The sequence below is a fragment of the Pleurodeles waltl genome, chromosome 11 (genome assembly GCF_031143425.1).
Source record: "Pleurodeles waltl isolate 20211129_DDA chromosome 11, aPleWal1.hap1.20221129, whole genome shotgun sequence".
In the NCBI taxonomy this organism is placed as follows: domain Eukaryota; kingdom Metazoa; phylum Chordata; class Amphibia; order Caudata; family Salamandridae; genus Pleurodeles; species Pleurodeles waltl.
Genome location: NC_090450.1, coordinates 922,079,356 through 922,093,325, shown reverse-complemented (window position 1 = coordinate 922,093,325; position 13,970 = coordinate 922,079,356). Strand labels below are relative to the sequence as shown.

Below are 13,970 nucleotides of genomic sequence, written 5' to 3'. Positions count from 1 at the left end.
TGAACCGTCTGAAACTCTGGCAATAATTCAGCTCTCATCAGCCTGTGCAGGGCATCCCTGCATTAATGCAACTGAACAACTGGATATGCACTGCATAATCATCAAGTGCACCAGACTACAAACCTATTGATTCCGAAATACTTGAAACTGGTAGTTTATCAAACAAGGGGCAACATATTTTAGCTGCAGTTTTACACTACAGAGAGCTCCTACTCATTGCAGAGAGGAGCGGAATCCTTTGGTGTACCAGAAAAGGCTTCACATTGCAAGCACCTCAGCAGCATTCATAAGCAAATTATTTAATAGTGAAACATGTCTTACATGAGACATCAAACTAGTGATGTAACTTCATACTTATCAAAGAAGTTTAGAACATACCGTGCCAATTCCAGTTTGGACTAAAGTCGAAATATCGGACACTTCAACAGAGTACAGCAAATTCATAGTTGGTAATGAATAAACTGTAAGGTTTCTCAACTATAAAACAAAGATAAAAAAAAGTTATTTTTACAAGTTTCATCGTGCTTAATTACAGAGATATTCACTCTTGTCTTTCTTGAAAATATTTTGAACACTCAACACATCAGGTGGACAGTTAGGGGTGTGCAGAGGGTGTGATGGGAAAAGTGTGTTCTTGGAAGTGTGTGTGAGAGAAAGAGAGAGAGAGAGAGAGAAAGAGAAAGAGAGAGAGCGCGAGCCACGGACTGGACACAGACATCTATGGACCAAAATATGGGTTGTTGTTTTGGTATCTATGAGCCATTATCAGAGTGAAGAAGGTGCACTGCATTACTCTTCCTCTTTCCCACAGAGTTGAGAGAGTGGCCATTGGTCCTTCTCAATATGGAAGTTGCAGGTGTAGGTTAAAGCATGCAGTCCCATGATGCCCTTAATAGATGCCTCTATAGGAACAGCAGAATTAACTACTACTGGGAGAATATATCATGTTCCAACATACCATCAGCACCCTTGCAACAGATGCACCCGTGTCTACATCTGAGGAGGTCTAGCACTCATCCCTGTACACCTGCACTGCTGAAGCCACCGCTTGGATGCAAAAAGAACAGGTTTGAATGAAGGACTAAAATCTGTGCTAGATGAAAATGATAATTCTCCATTATGTTAGCCTCTTGAAATTGGGCTAAAGGGGAACTTGAATTCTGACTAATCAGAGTGGTCCAGTTTCTACTGCTGCCAAAGATGTACAGTCTCAGAGTGCTGATGACCACCACACTGAGTCATGTCACAAGGAATCCGGTTATTGCCATCTATAGGTCCTCAAAGACACGTGTCCATCTCTTGGGGGTCCTGATCCATGTATGTATCTCAACATGACATTTTAGGTATATGAAATAGCAAGCATGCAGTTCCGAGCGGTATTACATGTATTTCTTGCAGGCACATCTCAAACACAAGATGCTGTACAAAAAATAGTAAGACGCAGGGAGACTGATCAAAATTGGGTTACTGAAATATTGATAAGGTACGGAGGGATGGATTCGACAGGTATTTGGGACAGTGATAGACAGCAAACTATCCAATTGGTTTTAATATATTTGCATTACAAATATTGGCAATTTGAAGAATTATTTGAGAGGAATCACTAAATCACTACATTAGATGAATCGAGCTGAGCTGGATAAAAGCCTAGGCCTTTGAATTTCAGGTCAGCAACTCAGCTTTTAGATCTCTTTTCTCTTAGATTATTATTCTGCCTGCAATAAACTGGCAAAGCTGCTAGGCACTTGTTTGGAACAAAAAGCACAATACAGCTGCTTGAACGTGGAGATAGATATAAGGACTTTGCTATCAACCCTCAGATCCTTATTGGCTCCAAACTCGGGTATCAGGGGCCAGCTACCTCCTTGATCTATGGTCAAAGTTGGCATTTTTCCCTGCAGTACCCAACACTCTTCACTGGAAGCATGACAAGCCTCCCAAAAGAGATCTTGTCTGCTTAGATTATCAGTTAGGAAGCTGTATAAGCATTAGCATGCGGCCACATTTCCTTGATTTTTGCTTCACTTTTTTTTAGAAATAATGAGTTTTTCAAAATATTGCTATTGTTCTTCAGAACAAAACTCTGCCTTGCAGATTCACGTTTACTATTTATAGAGTCAAGAGGGCATATAATTCTGGGTCATAAAATGTCAAAAGTGAGTTTGTTAAAAAAAAAAATAATAAAAAGTGAAGAACCAGTTTATTCAGTTTGCATATATTTTATTAATGGCCAATGCTCACAAACAAATAAGCACCTTTGAGGAACTTTGGGGTTTTGGAAGACCATTACCTTCTTGGTATCCGGAGCGGTTAGAGCTATTAATTTAAGGTTTGCATCACGCTGCCTACGAAAGTAAACAAAAGTAGAAGGTGAAAGGTAAGACAAGATCCTCACGCAGATTTTCAATGCTGTGCCTGTACACTTTTATTTCAGTTAAAAAGCTTGTGAATGACGTTAATCAGTAGAAAATAAGCCAGACTAAAATACTTACAATGTGAGTGAAGAGGAGGAATCTCCTTCTGTGGTTAGCAGGAAGTCCTCAATACAGACGGATGGCCAATCCCAAACCATGATGAGTGTACATGCATCCCACATACTCAACACATTCTACAAAAAAGAGAAATAAAACATGCAACTCTGGTGTTTTGCAACAACGTTAGTTGAATTGAACTGTACAATATAGCAGACTAAGATTGGAGCTAGAAAAAGGCAGTCCCAGAACCTGGCCCCTTCATCTACACATCTGTCCACTGCATGTTAGCAAGTGAAAGAGATCTCCACTGTAGAGAAGACCCTCAAACAGATCAATATTTCTCACATGCGGGGAATACAATTATCAGTATAGTCATCCGGGACACTGATATAAATACTTACCTCTTCATCCAACACAAACAGGAGATTGTCTAGAACCTGAAGTTTTCGCACACCTGCAAACAGAATCACCACACAATTATTATTTAACTTTATAATTATTTATTCAAAGTTTTCATTTAATACATTCTAAAAAATATTTGGTCGTCTTAAGGAAGCATCTTAGGACCTAAAGATTTACGTTTTTACAGTTGAAAAACTGGCATCGATTGTAATTTAGTAGGAAAAACTGAGCCCCTGCATTGTGGAAACTATTTGAACACCTGATGTCAACGAGTGCTCAGTATCCCAGACAGCAGTGTTGAGAAAGCATTACCATTTAACAAAGTGGCTCTCTGTTGATGCAGGGAGGCCGGCTCATCACTGCCCAGCCTGCATCTGTCACAGGACGGGCTTAACTGGGTCTGCAACTACCATGAGCATGTTTGAAGAACTTTATAGACCAATACGGGCATACGCGTTCAGGACGTCCTTACAAGTCACTGCAGATCATGGAGAATAGTCATGTGCTCAAAGCACAGCTGAATTGCTCAGAAGCTGGAGTTTCTGTGCTGATCTAGCTGGACGCTCTGCATTCAAAATGCTCTAACAGACGAACACCATAGTAAGGGGTCACAACACGTGTCACATACATAGATAGTCCTCGCCAGCCTTGAATGTAGCCTAATGTATATGGTAATGAATGTGGTAAGGTTGAAGCATAGTGATATGAGAAAGTTGTGAACTTTGGTACAAGAAGTTGGCAAATAGGCTTTACAGGTGGAAAGCTCGACCATCCTCACCGCAGCTCCCCCATCCACTAACCACCCACGAACCAAGTCTTATCTGGCTTTTATCTTCAGATAACTATCAGTGGTCATCAGCAATCCATGTGCCTTCTACACGTACAGAAAAACTTGTCATTTTTGCTGAAAAGATCACGGAACTAAAGACTTGCATAAGGATACTGGGCTTTCACCATTTCAGTGATTTAGCTGGACTTGGAAGTTATGGCTTCCAAAATACAACAAAGCAAGGTATTACTGCAGCGCAAGAAGAAAACCAAAATGTTCAGAGGAGTCACGTCAACAAGGTTATCCTATAGGCACCCCTCACACAGAGAGAGAGGAGGAATGAAGAGACTTACAAACTTGTGTAGGAGGTGAGCGGCCAGCAGGGGTCTAAGGCACACACCAAGTAAAACACACCACTGACATATTAGGGGTCTGTGGAAAGACTTGTGATATATACACCAACAAATAGGCACATTCTGGGACTGATATCTGAGCCCTATCAGAGGTCTGAAATAAAACTTTGGAAAAGGGAGAATTCTTGCATCTTTTTGGGCACAATCTAATTTTATAAACATTATGATAACAAGGCCATACAACATGGCCACTAAGTGGAAGTGACAACTGATTTTACAAAGGCGGTAAGAAAACTTGCCGTTTATCAAGCTGGAATCCACTAAATTCTGAAGAGAGATGTGCTTTTTAACAGCGTCCATTTTCCACTTTGAGAGCACCATATCGCCCGTTCCCTAAAGTAAAAACAAAAAATAAAATAACCAACAACAAAAAAGTTTTAAAAAATAATAATAAAAGAGGGACATCTTAAGTAAAGGAATCAAATAATCCAGGGTGAGCCAACTTCATAATTTCTCAAAATTACAAACAGTTTCAAGTTTACTATCCAATATGCAGATATACCATGAGGAGGATCATCCTATGGCTTTGTCTAAACATGGTCTTTAGGTCTTTTATTCAGCTGGTAAAAAGATGCTTTTAAAACTACCCATGTATGAATGAATGTTGCTTCAATGCAGCTGACACCGAGTCAATCGATTCGCACCAGTGACTTGGTGTAATAAGATGAAAATAGGCAACAAACTCACTTTTGACACCTAATCAAGAAACCTCGATATTAATTAGGTTTTCTTGTGTTACTGAGATACCGCCTCCGATGCAGTCCCTTTTTATACTCATCTAAAATGTTCTTAGAAATACTGCCTTTTGTAACAATCTAAATGGATGAATGACTAACGTGGCTTCAGGAGGTTCAGGATAACCACTAACTACGTAAATGGGTTCCACTTAAGTTCACTGTATTTGAGTTGATCCTATGTGGATATAATGAGCTAGGTTAGACATCCCTGCCCTATACGCAGGTCAACTAACTAGCAATAGGTAGTAATGCAGGGAAAAATAATGCAGCACGATAGGTAAAAGCATACTTATGCAGCATTTTACAGGAGATAAGGCAATATGGACAGTGTGTTCTGTGACACTGCAATACTGCTATAATGAAATTGTAAAATGCACAATTACTGACACTGGACAGATCTCAATGCTTTACAAAACAGTTTCCTTGAGAAATCCAGCTACAATTACGAGATAACAAAATGCGATTATCCAGCAAGTACAGACTTCCTTAAAAAATGTGTCCATCTTTTATTTGTTGTTTTTGTAAGATGCTAAAGCGACTGGAGATAAATTCCGCGAGTTGGAGGAGGAAGCAGGCAGAGTTGTTACAGTCATCCAAGTCAAGAGTTTGCCAGCAGAGGCGAGTTTGACGCATTCGCAGAATTTTGATTTCTGCGTCAAAGTAGAAAGGGAAAAGAAAATAATTTTAAAGAGAGGAGACTTGAAAGAGAACAGACTTTTCCCCGAAAACCTTCTTATCAGGGCGGCAGTAGATAAACAATGAACAGAGACCAAACTCGGGTGTCTGGTCATGAAGAATGAGGTGAATAATTTGGAGATGAACAGTCACATGCAACGACTTATGGACCATCCAAGAAGTATTCTATGCATTCCTTTGTTTGACTGTCAGCCAAGGGTGGGCCTTTAAATTACATATGATTAGGTAGACCTCCTCAAGCTCATAACAAGAAAGGCATCTTTTTTTGCACTTTTTGATGTTTTCACTTCACTGCATCAATCAATGCAAGTGGACCAAGTATGGATGTGAATAATATTGTTGTGAGCTTGCAGCGGCTGATAAATTCCACAGTGGTTTTCTAAGATATTAGAACACAATTTTAGTTATATTAGTCACTTGTGAGGTAATTGATTGCTCAGAGTCTAAGACAGCCCCAATATTGCTGAGACAATTGAAAGGATTGGGCAAAGTGCCCTGCATCTGGGGCCATGCCAAGGCGAAAACCCTATAATCGCAAAGACCAAGATGCAGCATCTCAGTTCTATTGTTATCTATGTAGAGGTGCAAAAAAATGGAGGGCTCCATTGTTACACGATAATCAGTCCTTAATGGAGTTGCATTTCTCAAGATCTTTGCATATGTAGATCTGGGTGTGGTCGACATAAGTCATTGCAAACTTTGTGGCTGTAAAAATGTTAAAGAGGGTGCCATATAGAGGTTAAAATCAGTGAGAGAGAAGAACTTTGTGGCATGCCAACATGGACCACTGGCATGAAAAAAAAAAATCCCAACCGCAAATGCGGTCAGCAGATACAAAACAAAATAAGGTTAGCCTCTGTTTCCAACCTTTTGATGGTGAATGACAGGCTAGAGTTTGAGCTGAATTTAGAAACCGAGCCTGGTGAATAGTCAATTTCTTAGGAAGTGTGGTTATGAGGGCATGTCTTAGTTTTTCAGATGACAATTCCATACATTTGCAAACTGTTGATTAATCTTTTAATGATTTGAATTAACAGATAGCCAGCAGAGTTTGATATTTTTTGTACTAAAAGGATCAGGCTCATTTAATTTTTTTTTCGACCTTAATGACAGTGTCTTCAGTGTCTGGAGTACTCTTGTCCAAGGCTTGGCTCTAGTTTGAGGAGTTTCTATGTAGTAGCATTACCCATCTTCGTCCTGAGCATTCCAATGCTGCTACAGATCCCCACAATTGTTGACAAAGTAGCATTTGTTGTGTATTAGTGGGGTTTGTGATGTTATCAAGGGAGATCCAGGTTTCGTTTAATTCAGTAGCACTCAAGCAAAGAAGTACTATGGAAGTTAACAAAATCTTTTTGAGCGGCTATTAGGAAGTTTGTATGAAACAGTGTACTAAATTGCTGCAGTTCACACATAATGTTTGTTACATATCCTGAGTAGAGGACAACTAAGGTCTAAAAGCAAGGGAACCAGTAATACAGTAGGACGCACACTGTAGGGTGGTAGCTACTCCTATTAACCGGTGGAGCAGAGTGATGTGTATGCAGCACTGCCTATTCCAGCTGGAGAAACAAAGCACTCAAATCTGCTAGGCAGAAGTACCTGCATTTTCTTGGGGCTCCAGCCCTTGCAGATGCAGTCATACCTCCTCTTCCCCCAGGAGTTGGCTGCATTGTGAGAACTACAGTGGATGGGAAGTAAGAGGAATATAACTCAGAATTAGACCAAAATCTAGCAGGCATAATGATGGGCGGTTTCCTGAGTCAATACATGTGGTGTCCCTGAAATCTTCCAGAGGGTGTAACGGGGATTTAGGTGTCCCATCCACCCAGAGAAAGTGGTCACAAGAGGCTCTCTAAAACGGAAGCTCACCACACAGCACTCACTTCTCTAACATGCACCACTTCTCTGGCAGGCACCACTTCTGCTGATCACTTTATCTGGAGCATCAGACAGAAATGAAGGGGGAGAGCAGTGGGATTTCTATTGTAGGTGCTGCCCAATCTACCCAGATTTATGGAAGTTGAACATCACTGTGCAACTGAAGAACTAAGATGGCAGGGAATGAATAGGGGCATTAGATCAGAGGAAAGAGGAACCATTCTGATGAAGTTCATACTGCGTCTGCATATTAGCCATGTGTTTTCTGACACCAGCAAAAAGCAGTTTCCCTCAATCACTAATACAAGGCTTTGACAATCTGGTTTGGTAAAATTTGTAATGGGCATGGACAGCTCTCGTATACTTTATGAGCTCATCAGTCTTCTCCCCATTTGAAAGAACTGCACTTGACTCATGAACAAAAGTGTGTTGGGATCTTCTCAAGTTAGGTCACTGAGAAGTTACGAGAAACATGCATTCAGTCAATGTGAACACAAAAGGTCTATTAGTCCCAAACCTTACCCCAATTATCAAGTTAAGATCACTTTTAAAAGTGCCCAACACCGAAGTCAAGCACCCAGTGGTGTGGTACTCCTCATTAGATATAAATATCGTCTTGATCTGTCCCTCCATCTACAAGAAAACAACATCAGTATTAAGAAACATAAAACACACAACACACCATCCCACTGCCACAAAGAAACAAAAGCTGTTGTTGTCAGCAGTTTGAAAGCTCATTATTCGCTCTTCAGTTTCTGTCCTGTTCTACAGTGTGTGCAATTTTCTGCTGATGCTTTCTTAAACTAAATACATCCACCCACGTGGTCGCTTTTAACATTTGTAGCAGTCAGGTATTAAAGAGGAACAACTCAAATATCTTGAAACTGTTCAATGCAAGTAAGCAGATTTTGTAACCAGAGAGATTCGATGCAATGGACCTTAAAGCACAAAACTGCATGAACATTCAGACCATGAATTCCGAGCCCACCATACAATACAATACACAATGCATGCATTTTCACTGTTAAAACTATAGTTAGATTTTTTTATGTTTATATGTCAATAGAAAAAGAGCAAATTCTGATTTTCAAAAAAAGTGTACTTGAAAGAGTGAACATCTATGAATCATGAACACAATGGTACCTTTGAACTAGCCACTTGAAAGCTCAACTAGATACAGAATATAAATTAAAAAGGTATGAAGAGCAAGTGTTGAGAACATATACAACTAATCAGGATACAACGTACAGGGAAAGCAATGAACGAAATTGCAGCATTCATACTTAAAACGCACTATAGAAAACAGGCACTGACCTCCTTTGCTCTGTTGAAGTCATTCTGTTCAAGCGCTGTTCGGTGGAAAAGCACATGTTTACACCTGTTTTTTGTAAAACGGTCTAAGGGTTTTACTTTACACAGAGTTAGTGCAAAAATTAAGAAATTGTTAGTCTTAACTGTGTTTTTCAGTTTCAATAAAATTCATCTATCCAGTTTCCAATCAAAGCAGAAACCAGCAATTATTTGATGGAGAAAATAAAATAGCTTCACTGGTCCAGACTTCACTAGACAAACTGTGTAAATTCTTAAACATATGTTAGGTAACATATTCGTTTAAACACTGGGAAGTAATTTGAAGAGCCCTTACAAGCAAATGAACGTAAACAGCTATTCTGTTATTTAAGAAAATGGTTTATTTGTCAATTTTATTTGCAGGAATTGCTTGATACAGACACAAGGAAATGGTGTGTATCATCCCCAATTAAATTTGTGTTAGAGCTTAGCTATTAAAAGAGTTTACATCAACCTATTTACATTCAGCACAATAGACTGTTATTACATTTTATGGCAAGACCAGCAGCTGGTACTGTGCACTGATCACTTTAGTACCAGACCTCAACAGTAACACTAACAAGAACCATAGAGAACAACCACAGAATGTCAAACAGATATCACACTTTGACAAGCATGTTTCAAACAGAAATTAAGCACCAAACACAAACCCTCGTACATTTGTCATAAGGAGATAAAATCTTAAAGGAGGGTAAGACGTGAAGTAAAAATGCTGTGACACCCAAGTATGTTAACACAAATCCAATAAAACACTATTAAATGAAACAACAAAAATGCGCTGCTTAAAATATTCATAATTATAATTTAGCCTGACTTAAAACACAATTACGTTTATATACAATATCACATTACCTTCTTGAATGTTTGCTAAATGAAGGTACATAATGCCAAAGAATCCGTTGCTTGTGAGAACAAACATGTGATATATACCTGTGAATAGGAAACAGGAGACATATTTCAAATCCAATATACAAGCAAAGTTGAAATTTAAAAAGTAACAAAGATGGGTACATACACATCAGAGGCAGCCACTGCCAATTAATAGCTCTGTCAAGCAGTTTTAGGTGTGCTTCCCTTTACTTTAAACAAGGCCAAGATTCAATTTGAAATTATTCCAGTGCTTTTACTAACAAAACGTACAAATGGCTATGGATTCAGGGTGCAAAACAATGTTTTCAAAATTGAATCAAATAGGGGTTTAAGGGTGGCCATGAGGGCAGGGGTGAGTGCCAGACTTTCAGGCTATCCACATCAGATACACAGGTGGACAGTAAATAAATATGGAAATTATCTGTAGAGTCAGTAGCTATTCAAAAAATTAAGCAATCGATTAGTCCTTACTGGACCTACAACACCCACCCATGGAACAGATTTATTAAACAGATGATCAGAAGGATAGGAGTGCATGAAATATAATAGTGAAAAGCAGGAACCGAATGCATGAGGAAAATGGAGAAACTGAGGTGAAAAGAAGAAATCTAAAACGTGGGGGTGGTGAAGTTTAAAGAACAGAAAAGCAAGTTATTTATCTTTAATAACGGTGGGTACTATCCACCTGTAGATTCCTCACTTCTTGAAACTCCTCCAAGAAACCAGCCTGGATCAGTGAAGTTGTAGATCTCTCTTCTGCACTGCTGCTCCAACTCAGCTCTGTGATTCACCTCCGATACGTGTCACAAAGCCATATAAACGGCAACCCTAGTGCAGAGAGGTCAGTTTCCCTTCATTTTTTCTAGTTACTCAGAGGCAGAGATGAGACCAGTGAGATTGACAGAAACTACTGCTGTGGGACTCCCATTGTAGTAACAAGACTGCTGGATTTTGGGTGGCAGCACCACCGAATATGGGGGGCCGAGTCTGATCCTACACCGTGAGAGACAGCTATCAGGCCTAACACTTCCGGCTAGCTGGCAGCACCTCACCAGTACCAGAGTGTTAGACCCGACAGGCAAAAAGTTAGGGGTGACCACCCTAATGCTGCCTCCTCCACTTTTTAGATACTGTTTTTGTTGGTTTTAAGACTCTGCGCACTTTACCACTGCTAACCAGTGCTAAAGTGCATATGATCACTCCCTTAAAACATGATGACATTAGATCACACTCAATTGGTGTATTTAATTTACATATAAGTCCCTAGTAAAGTGCACTATATGTGCCCAGGGCCTTTAGATTAAATGCTAGTAATGGGCCTGCAGCATTGATTGTGCCACCCTCTTAAGTAGCCCCTTAACCATGTCTCAGGCCTGCCATTGCAAGTCCTGTGTGTGCAGTTTCACTGCCAATTCGACTTGGCATTTACAAGTACTTGCCAAGCCTAAAACCCCCCTTTTTCTACATGTAGGTCACCCCTAAGGTAGGCCTTAGGTAATCCATAGGGCAGGGTGCTGCATTGACAAAAGGCAGGACATGTACCTGTGTAGTTTACATGTCCTGGTAGTGTAAAACTCCTACATTCGTTTTACACTGCAGTGAGGCCAGCTCTTTTTATAGGCTAACATTAGGGCTACCCTCATATGTTGTTTGAATGGTAGCTCAAGATCTGAAAGGAGTAACAAGGTCATATTTAGTATGGCCAGAATGGTACTACAAAATCCTGCTGACTGGTGAAGTTGGATCGAATATTACTGTTTTAGAAATGCCACTTTTAGAAAGCGAGCATTTCTCTGCACGTAAATCCTTCTGTGCCTTACAATCCATCTCTGGTTAGGTTTAGTTGACAGCTCCCTTGTGCATTCACTCAGACACACCCCAAACACAGGATGCTCAGCCACACTTGCATAGATCTGCATATTGAATGGGTCTTCCTGGGCTGGGAGGGTGGAGTGCCTGACACTTACATGTCAAAGGACAGTAGCCTGCCCTCACACATAGGACTGCCACACCCCGTACTGGGACCGTGGCGGACAGGATAGAACTGAAAAGGGGACCTTGTGCACTTCTAAGGCACTCTTTGAAGTCTCCCCCACTTCAAAGGCACATTTGGTTGTTTAAGCAGGTTCTCTGACCCTACCAACTCAGACACTTCCTGGAGAATAGAACCTGAACCGAAACCTGCAACCTGCCCAGAAGAACTGCCTGGCTGCTTTCTGAGAAGGACTGCTGCCTTGCTGCTCTATGGCTGTGCTGAGAAGTGCTCTCCAAGGGCTTGGGTAGAGCATGCCTCCTGTTCCCTGAAGTCTCAGGACCAAAAAAGACTTCATTCCTGCAAGAAGAACCCCCTGTGCGGTGAAAATCGATGCACAGCCTGCAAGAAACGACGCACAGCCTGCATCGCATGAGAAAATCACTGCACGCTGAACCGGAACAACGCAGCCTGACTTCCCAAGAAGAAGATCGACGCAGCACCAGCGTAGCGACCGGAAATCCGACGCACGGCCCACTGGATCGACGCAAAGCCGAGCCGGAACGACGCAGCCTGACTTCCTGAGAGGAATCGACGCAGCACCTGCCATGTGGTAGAAAGTTCCACGCAACGCCCATCTGATCGAACCAGCCCTTGTGACTTTGTCCGGCAAACACCGGATTTCTACGCATCGTCCACAGGGCGTCCGAAAACCCCACAACAAATAAAGGATTCCAGTCTACTGCCGGAAATCAACGCAAAGCCTGCCCTGCATGAAACATCACCTGTGTGCGCCGGAAAAATCGACGCACACCTCCCCGTTTTCCACGCATCTCTTCCTCTGCGGTCTCCAGGTAATTTGTGCTTGCAAGAGACATTTGTTGCTTTTAAGAGACTAAAGACACTTTATATCATTTTTACAGTGATATTTCAACATATACTTATTGCATCTTAATCGTTTTGACCTGCATTTTATCAGATAAATATTATATATTTTTCTAAACATTTTGTGGTGCTCTACTGTGTTATTGCATGATTTATTGCACAAATACTTTCAATCTATCAATCAAAAAATTTCTTAAGCGCACTACTCACCCGGTAGGGTCACAAGGACTTGAGGGGAGAAGGGGGTTACTGCTCAAAAACCCATGTCTTGAGGTGCTTTCTGAAGGTTAGGAGGTCCTGGGTCTTGCGTAGGTTGGTGGGGAGGGAGTTCCAGGTTTTGGCGGCGAGGTGGGAGAAGGATCTGCTGCCGGAAGTGGTGCATTGGATGCGGGGGACTGTAGTGAGGGCGAGGTCAGCGGAGCGGAGCTGTCGAGTTGGTTTGTGGAAGTTGATTCGTTTGTTGAGGTAGGCCGGTGCAGTGTTGTGGAGGGCTTTGTGAGCATGGACAAGGATTTAGAAAATGATCCTTTTGTTGATGGGCAGCCAGTGTAGGGATCTGAGGTGGGCGGAGATGTGTTTGTGGCGAGGGAGGTTGAGGATGAGACGTGCGGCTGCATTCTAGATGCGCTGGAGTTTTCTCTGAAGCTTGGCTGTGGTCCCTGCGTAGAGGGCATTGCCGTAGTCCAATCTGCTGCTTATGAGGGCGTAGGTGACCGTTCTTCTTGTTTCTAAAGGAATCCATTTGAAAGTCTTGCGTAGAATGCGAAGGGTGTTGAAGCAGGAGGATGATATGGCGTTGATTTGCTGGGTCATGGATAAAGATGAGTCCAGTATGATACTGAGATTGCGTGCGTGGGTGGTGGGTGTGGTCCAATGGTGGTGGGCCACCAGGAGTCGTTCCATGCTGTCTTGTTGGGACCGAAGATGATGATCTTGTTTTTTTCTGAGTTCAATTTGAGGTGGCTTGCTGTCATCCAGTTAGCGATGGCGAGGAGTCCAGCGTGTAGGTTATTCTTGGTGGTAAATGGGTTCCTCGTGAGGGACATGATGAGCTGGGTGTCGTCGGCATATGAAATGATGGTTAAGGGCGGATGATGTTGGCGAGTGGAGCCATGTAGATGCTGAAAAGGGTGGGGCTGAGGGAGGATCCTTGGGGGAACCCACAGATGGTCTTGGTGGCTGTAGACCGGAAAGGAGGGAGGCGAATTCTTTGGGTTCTTTTGGAGAGGAAGGAGGTGAGCCAGTCCAGGGCTTTGTGGCGAATTCCAGCATCGAAGAGGCGTGCACGAAGGGTTTGGTGGCATACGGTGTCGAAAACTGCAGAGAGGTTTAGGAGGATGAGGGCAACGGTTTCGCCCTTGTCCAATCTGGTCCTGATGTTGTCTGCACAAGCGAAAAGGGCGGTCTTGGTGCTGTGGTTTTTGATGAAACCAGACTGGGAAACGTCAAGAATGTTGTCTTCTTCTAGGAAGCGCGACAGTTGTATGTTTACTATCTTCTCTATGACCTTTGCGAGGAAGG

General features: G+C 41.9%; 1 protein-coding gene across 2 annotated transcripts in view; it reads right to left on the bottom strand.

Moving 5' to 3' along the window:
• Positions 1–13,970, bottom strand: part of KNTC1 (kinetochore associated 1) — a 495,394-nt gene that overhangs the window by 420,653 nt on the left and 60,771 nt on the right. For both annotated transcript variants that reach the window (XM_069214955.1, XM_069214954.1), the window contains exons 6-13: positions 9,575–9,652; positions 8,687–8,721; positions 7,895–8,005; positions 4,298–4,391; positions 2,876–2,928; positions 2,493–2,608; positions 2,291–2,345; positions 379–477 (exon numbers count right to left, since the gene is read on the bottom strand). In XM_069214955.1, the coding sequence (XP_069071056.1) occupies positions 379–477; positions 2,291–2,345; positions 2,493–2,608; positions 2,876–2,928; positions 4,298–4,391; positions 7,895–8,005; positions 8,687–8,721; positions 9,575–9,652 (641 nt within the window). The remainder of the gene's footprint in view (positions 1–378; positions 478–2,290; positions 2,346–2,492; positions 2,609–2,875; positions 2,929–4,297; positions 4,392–7,894; positions 8,006–8,686; positions 8,722–9,574; positions 9,653–13,970) is intronic.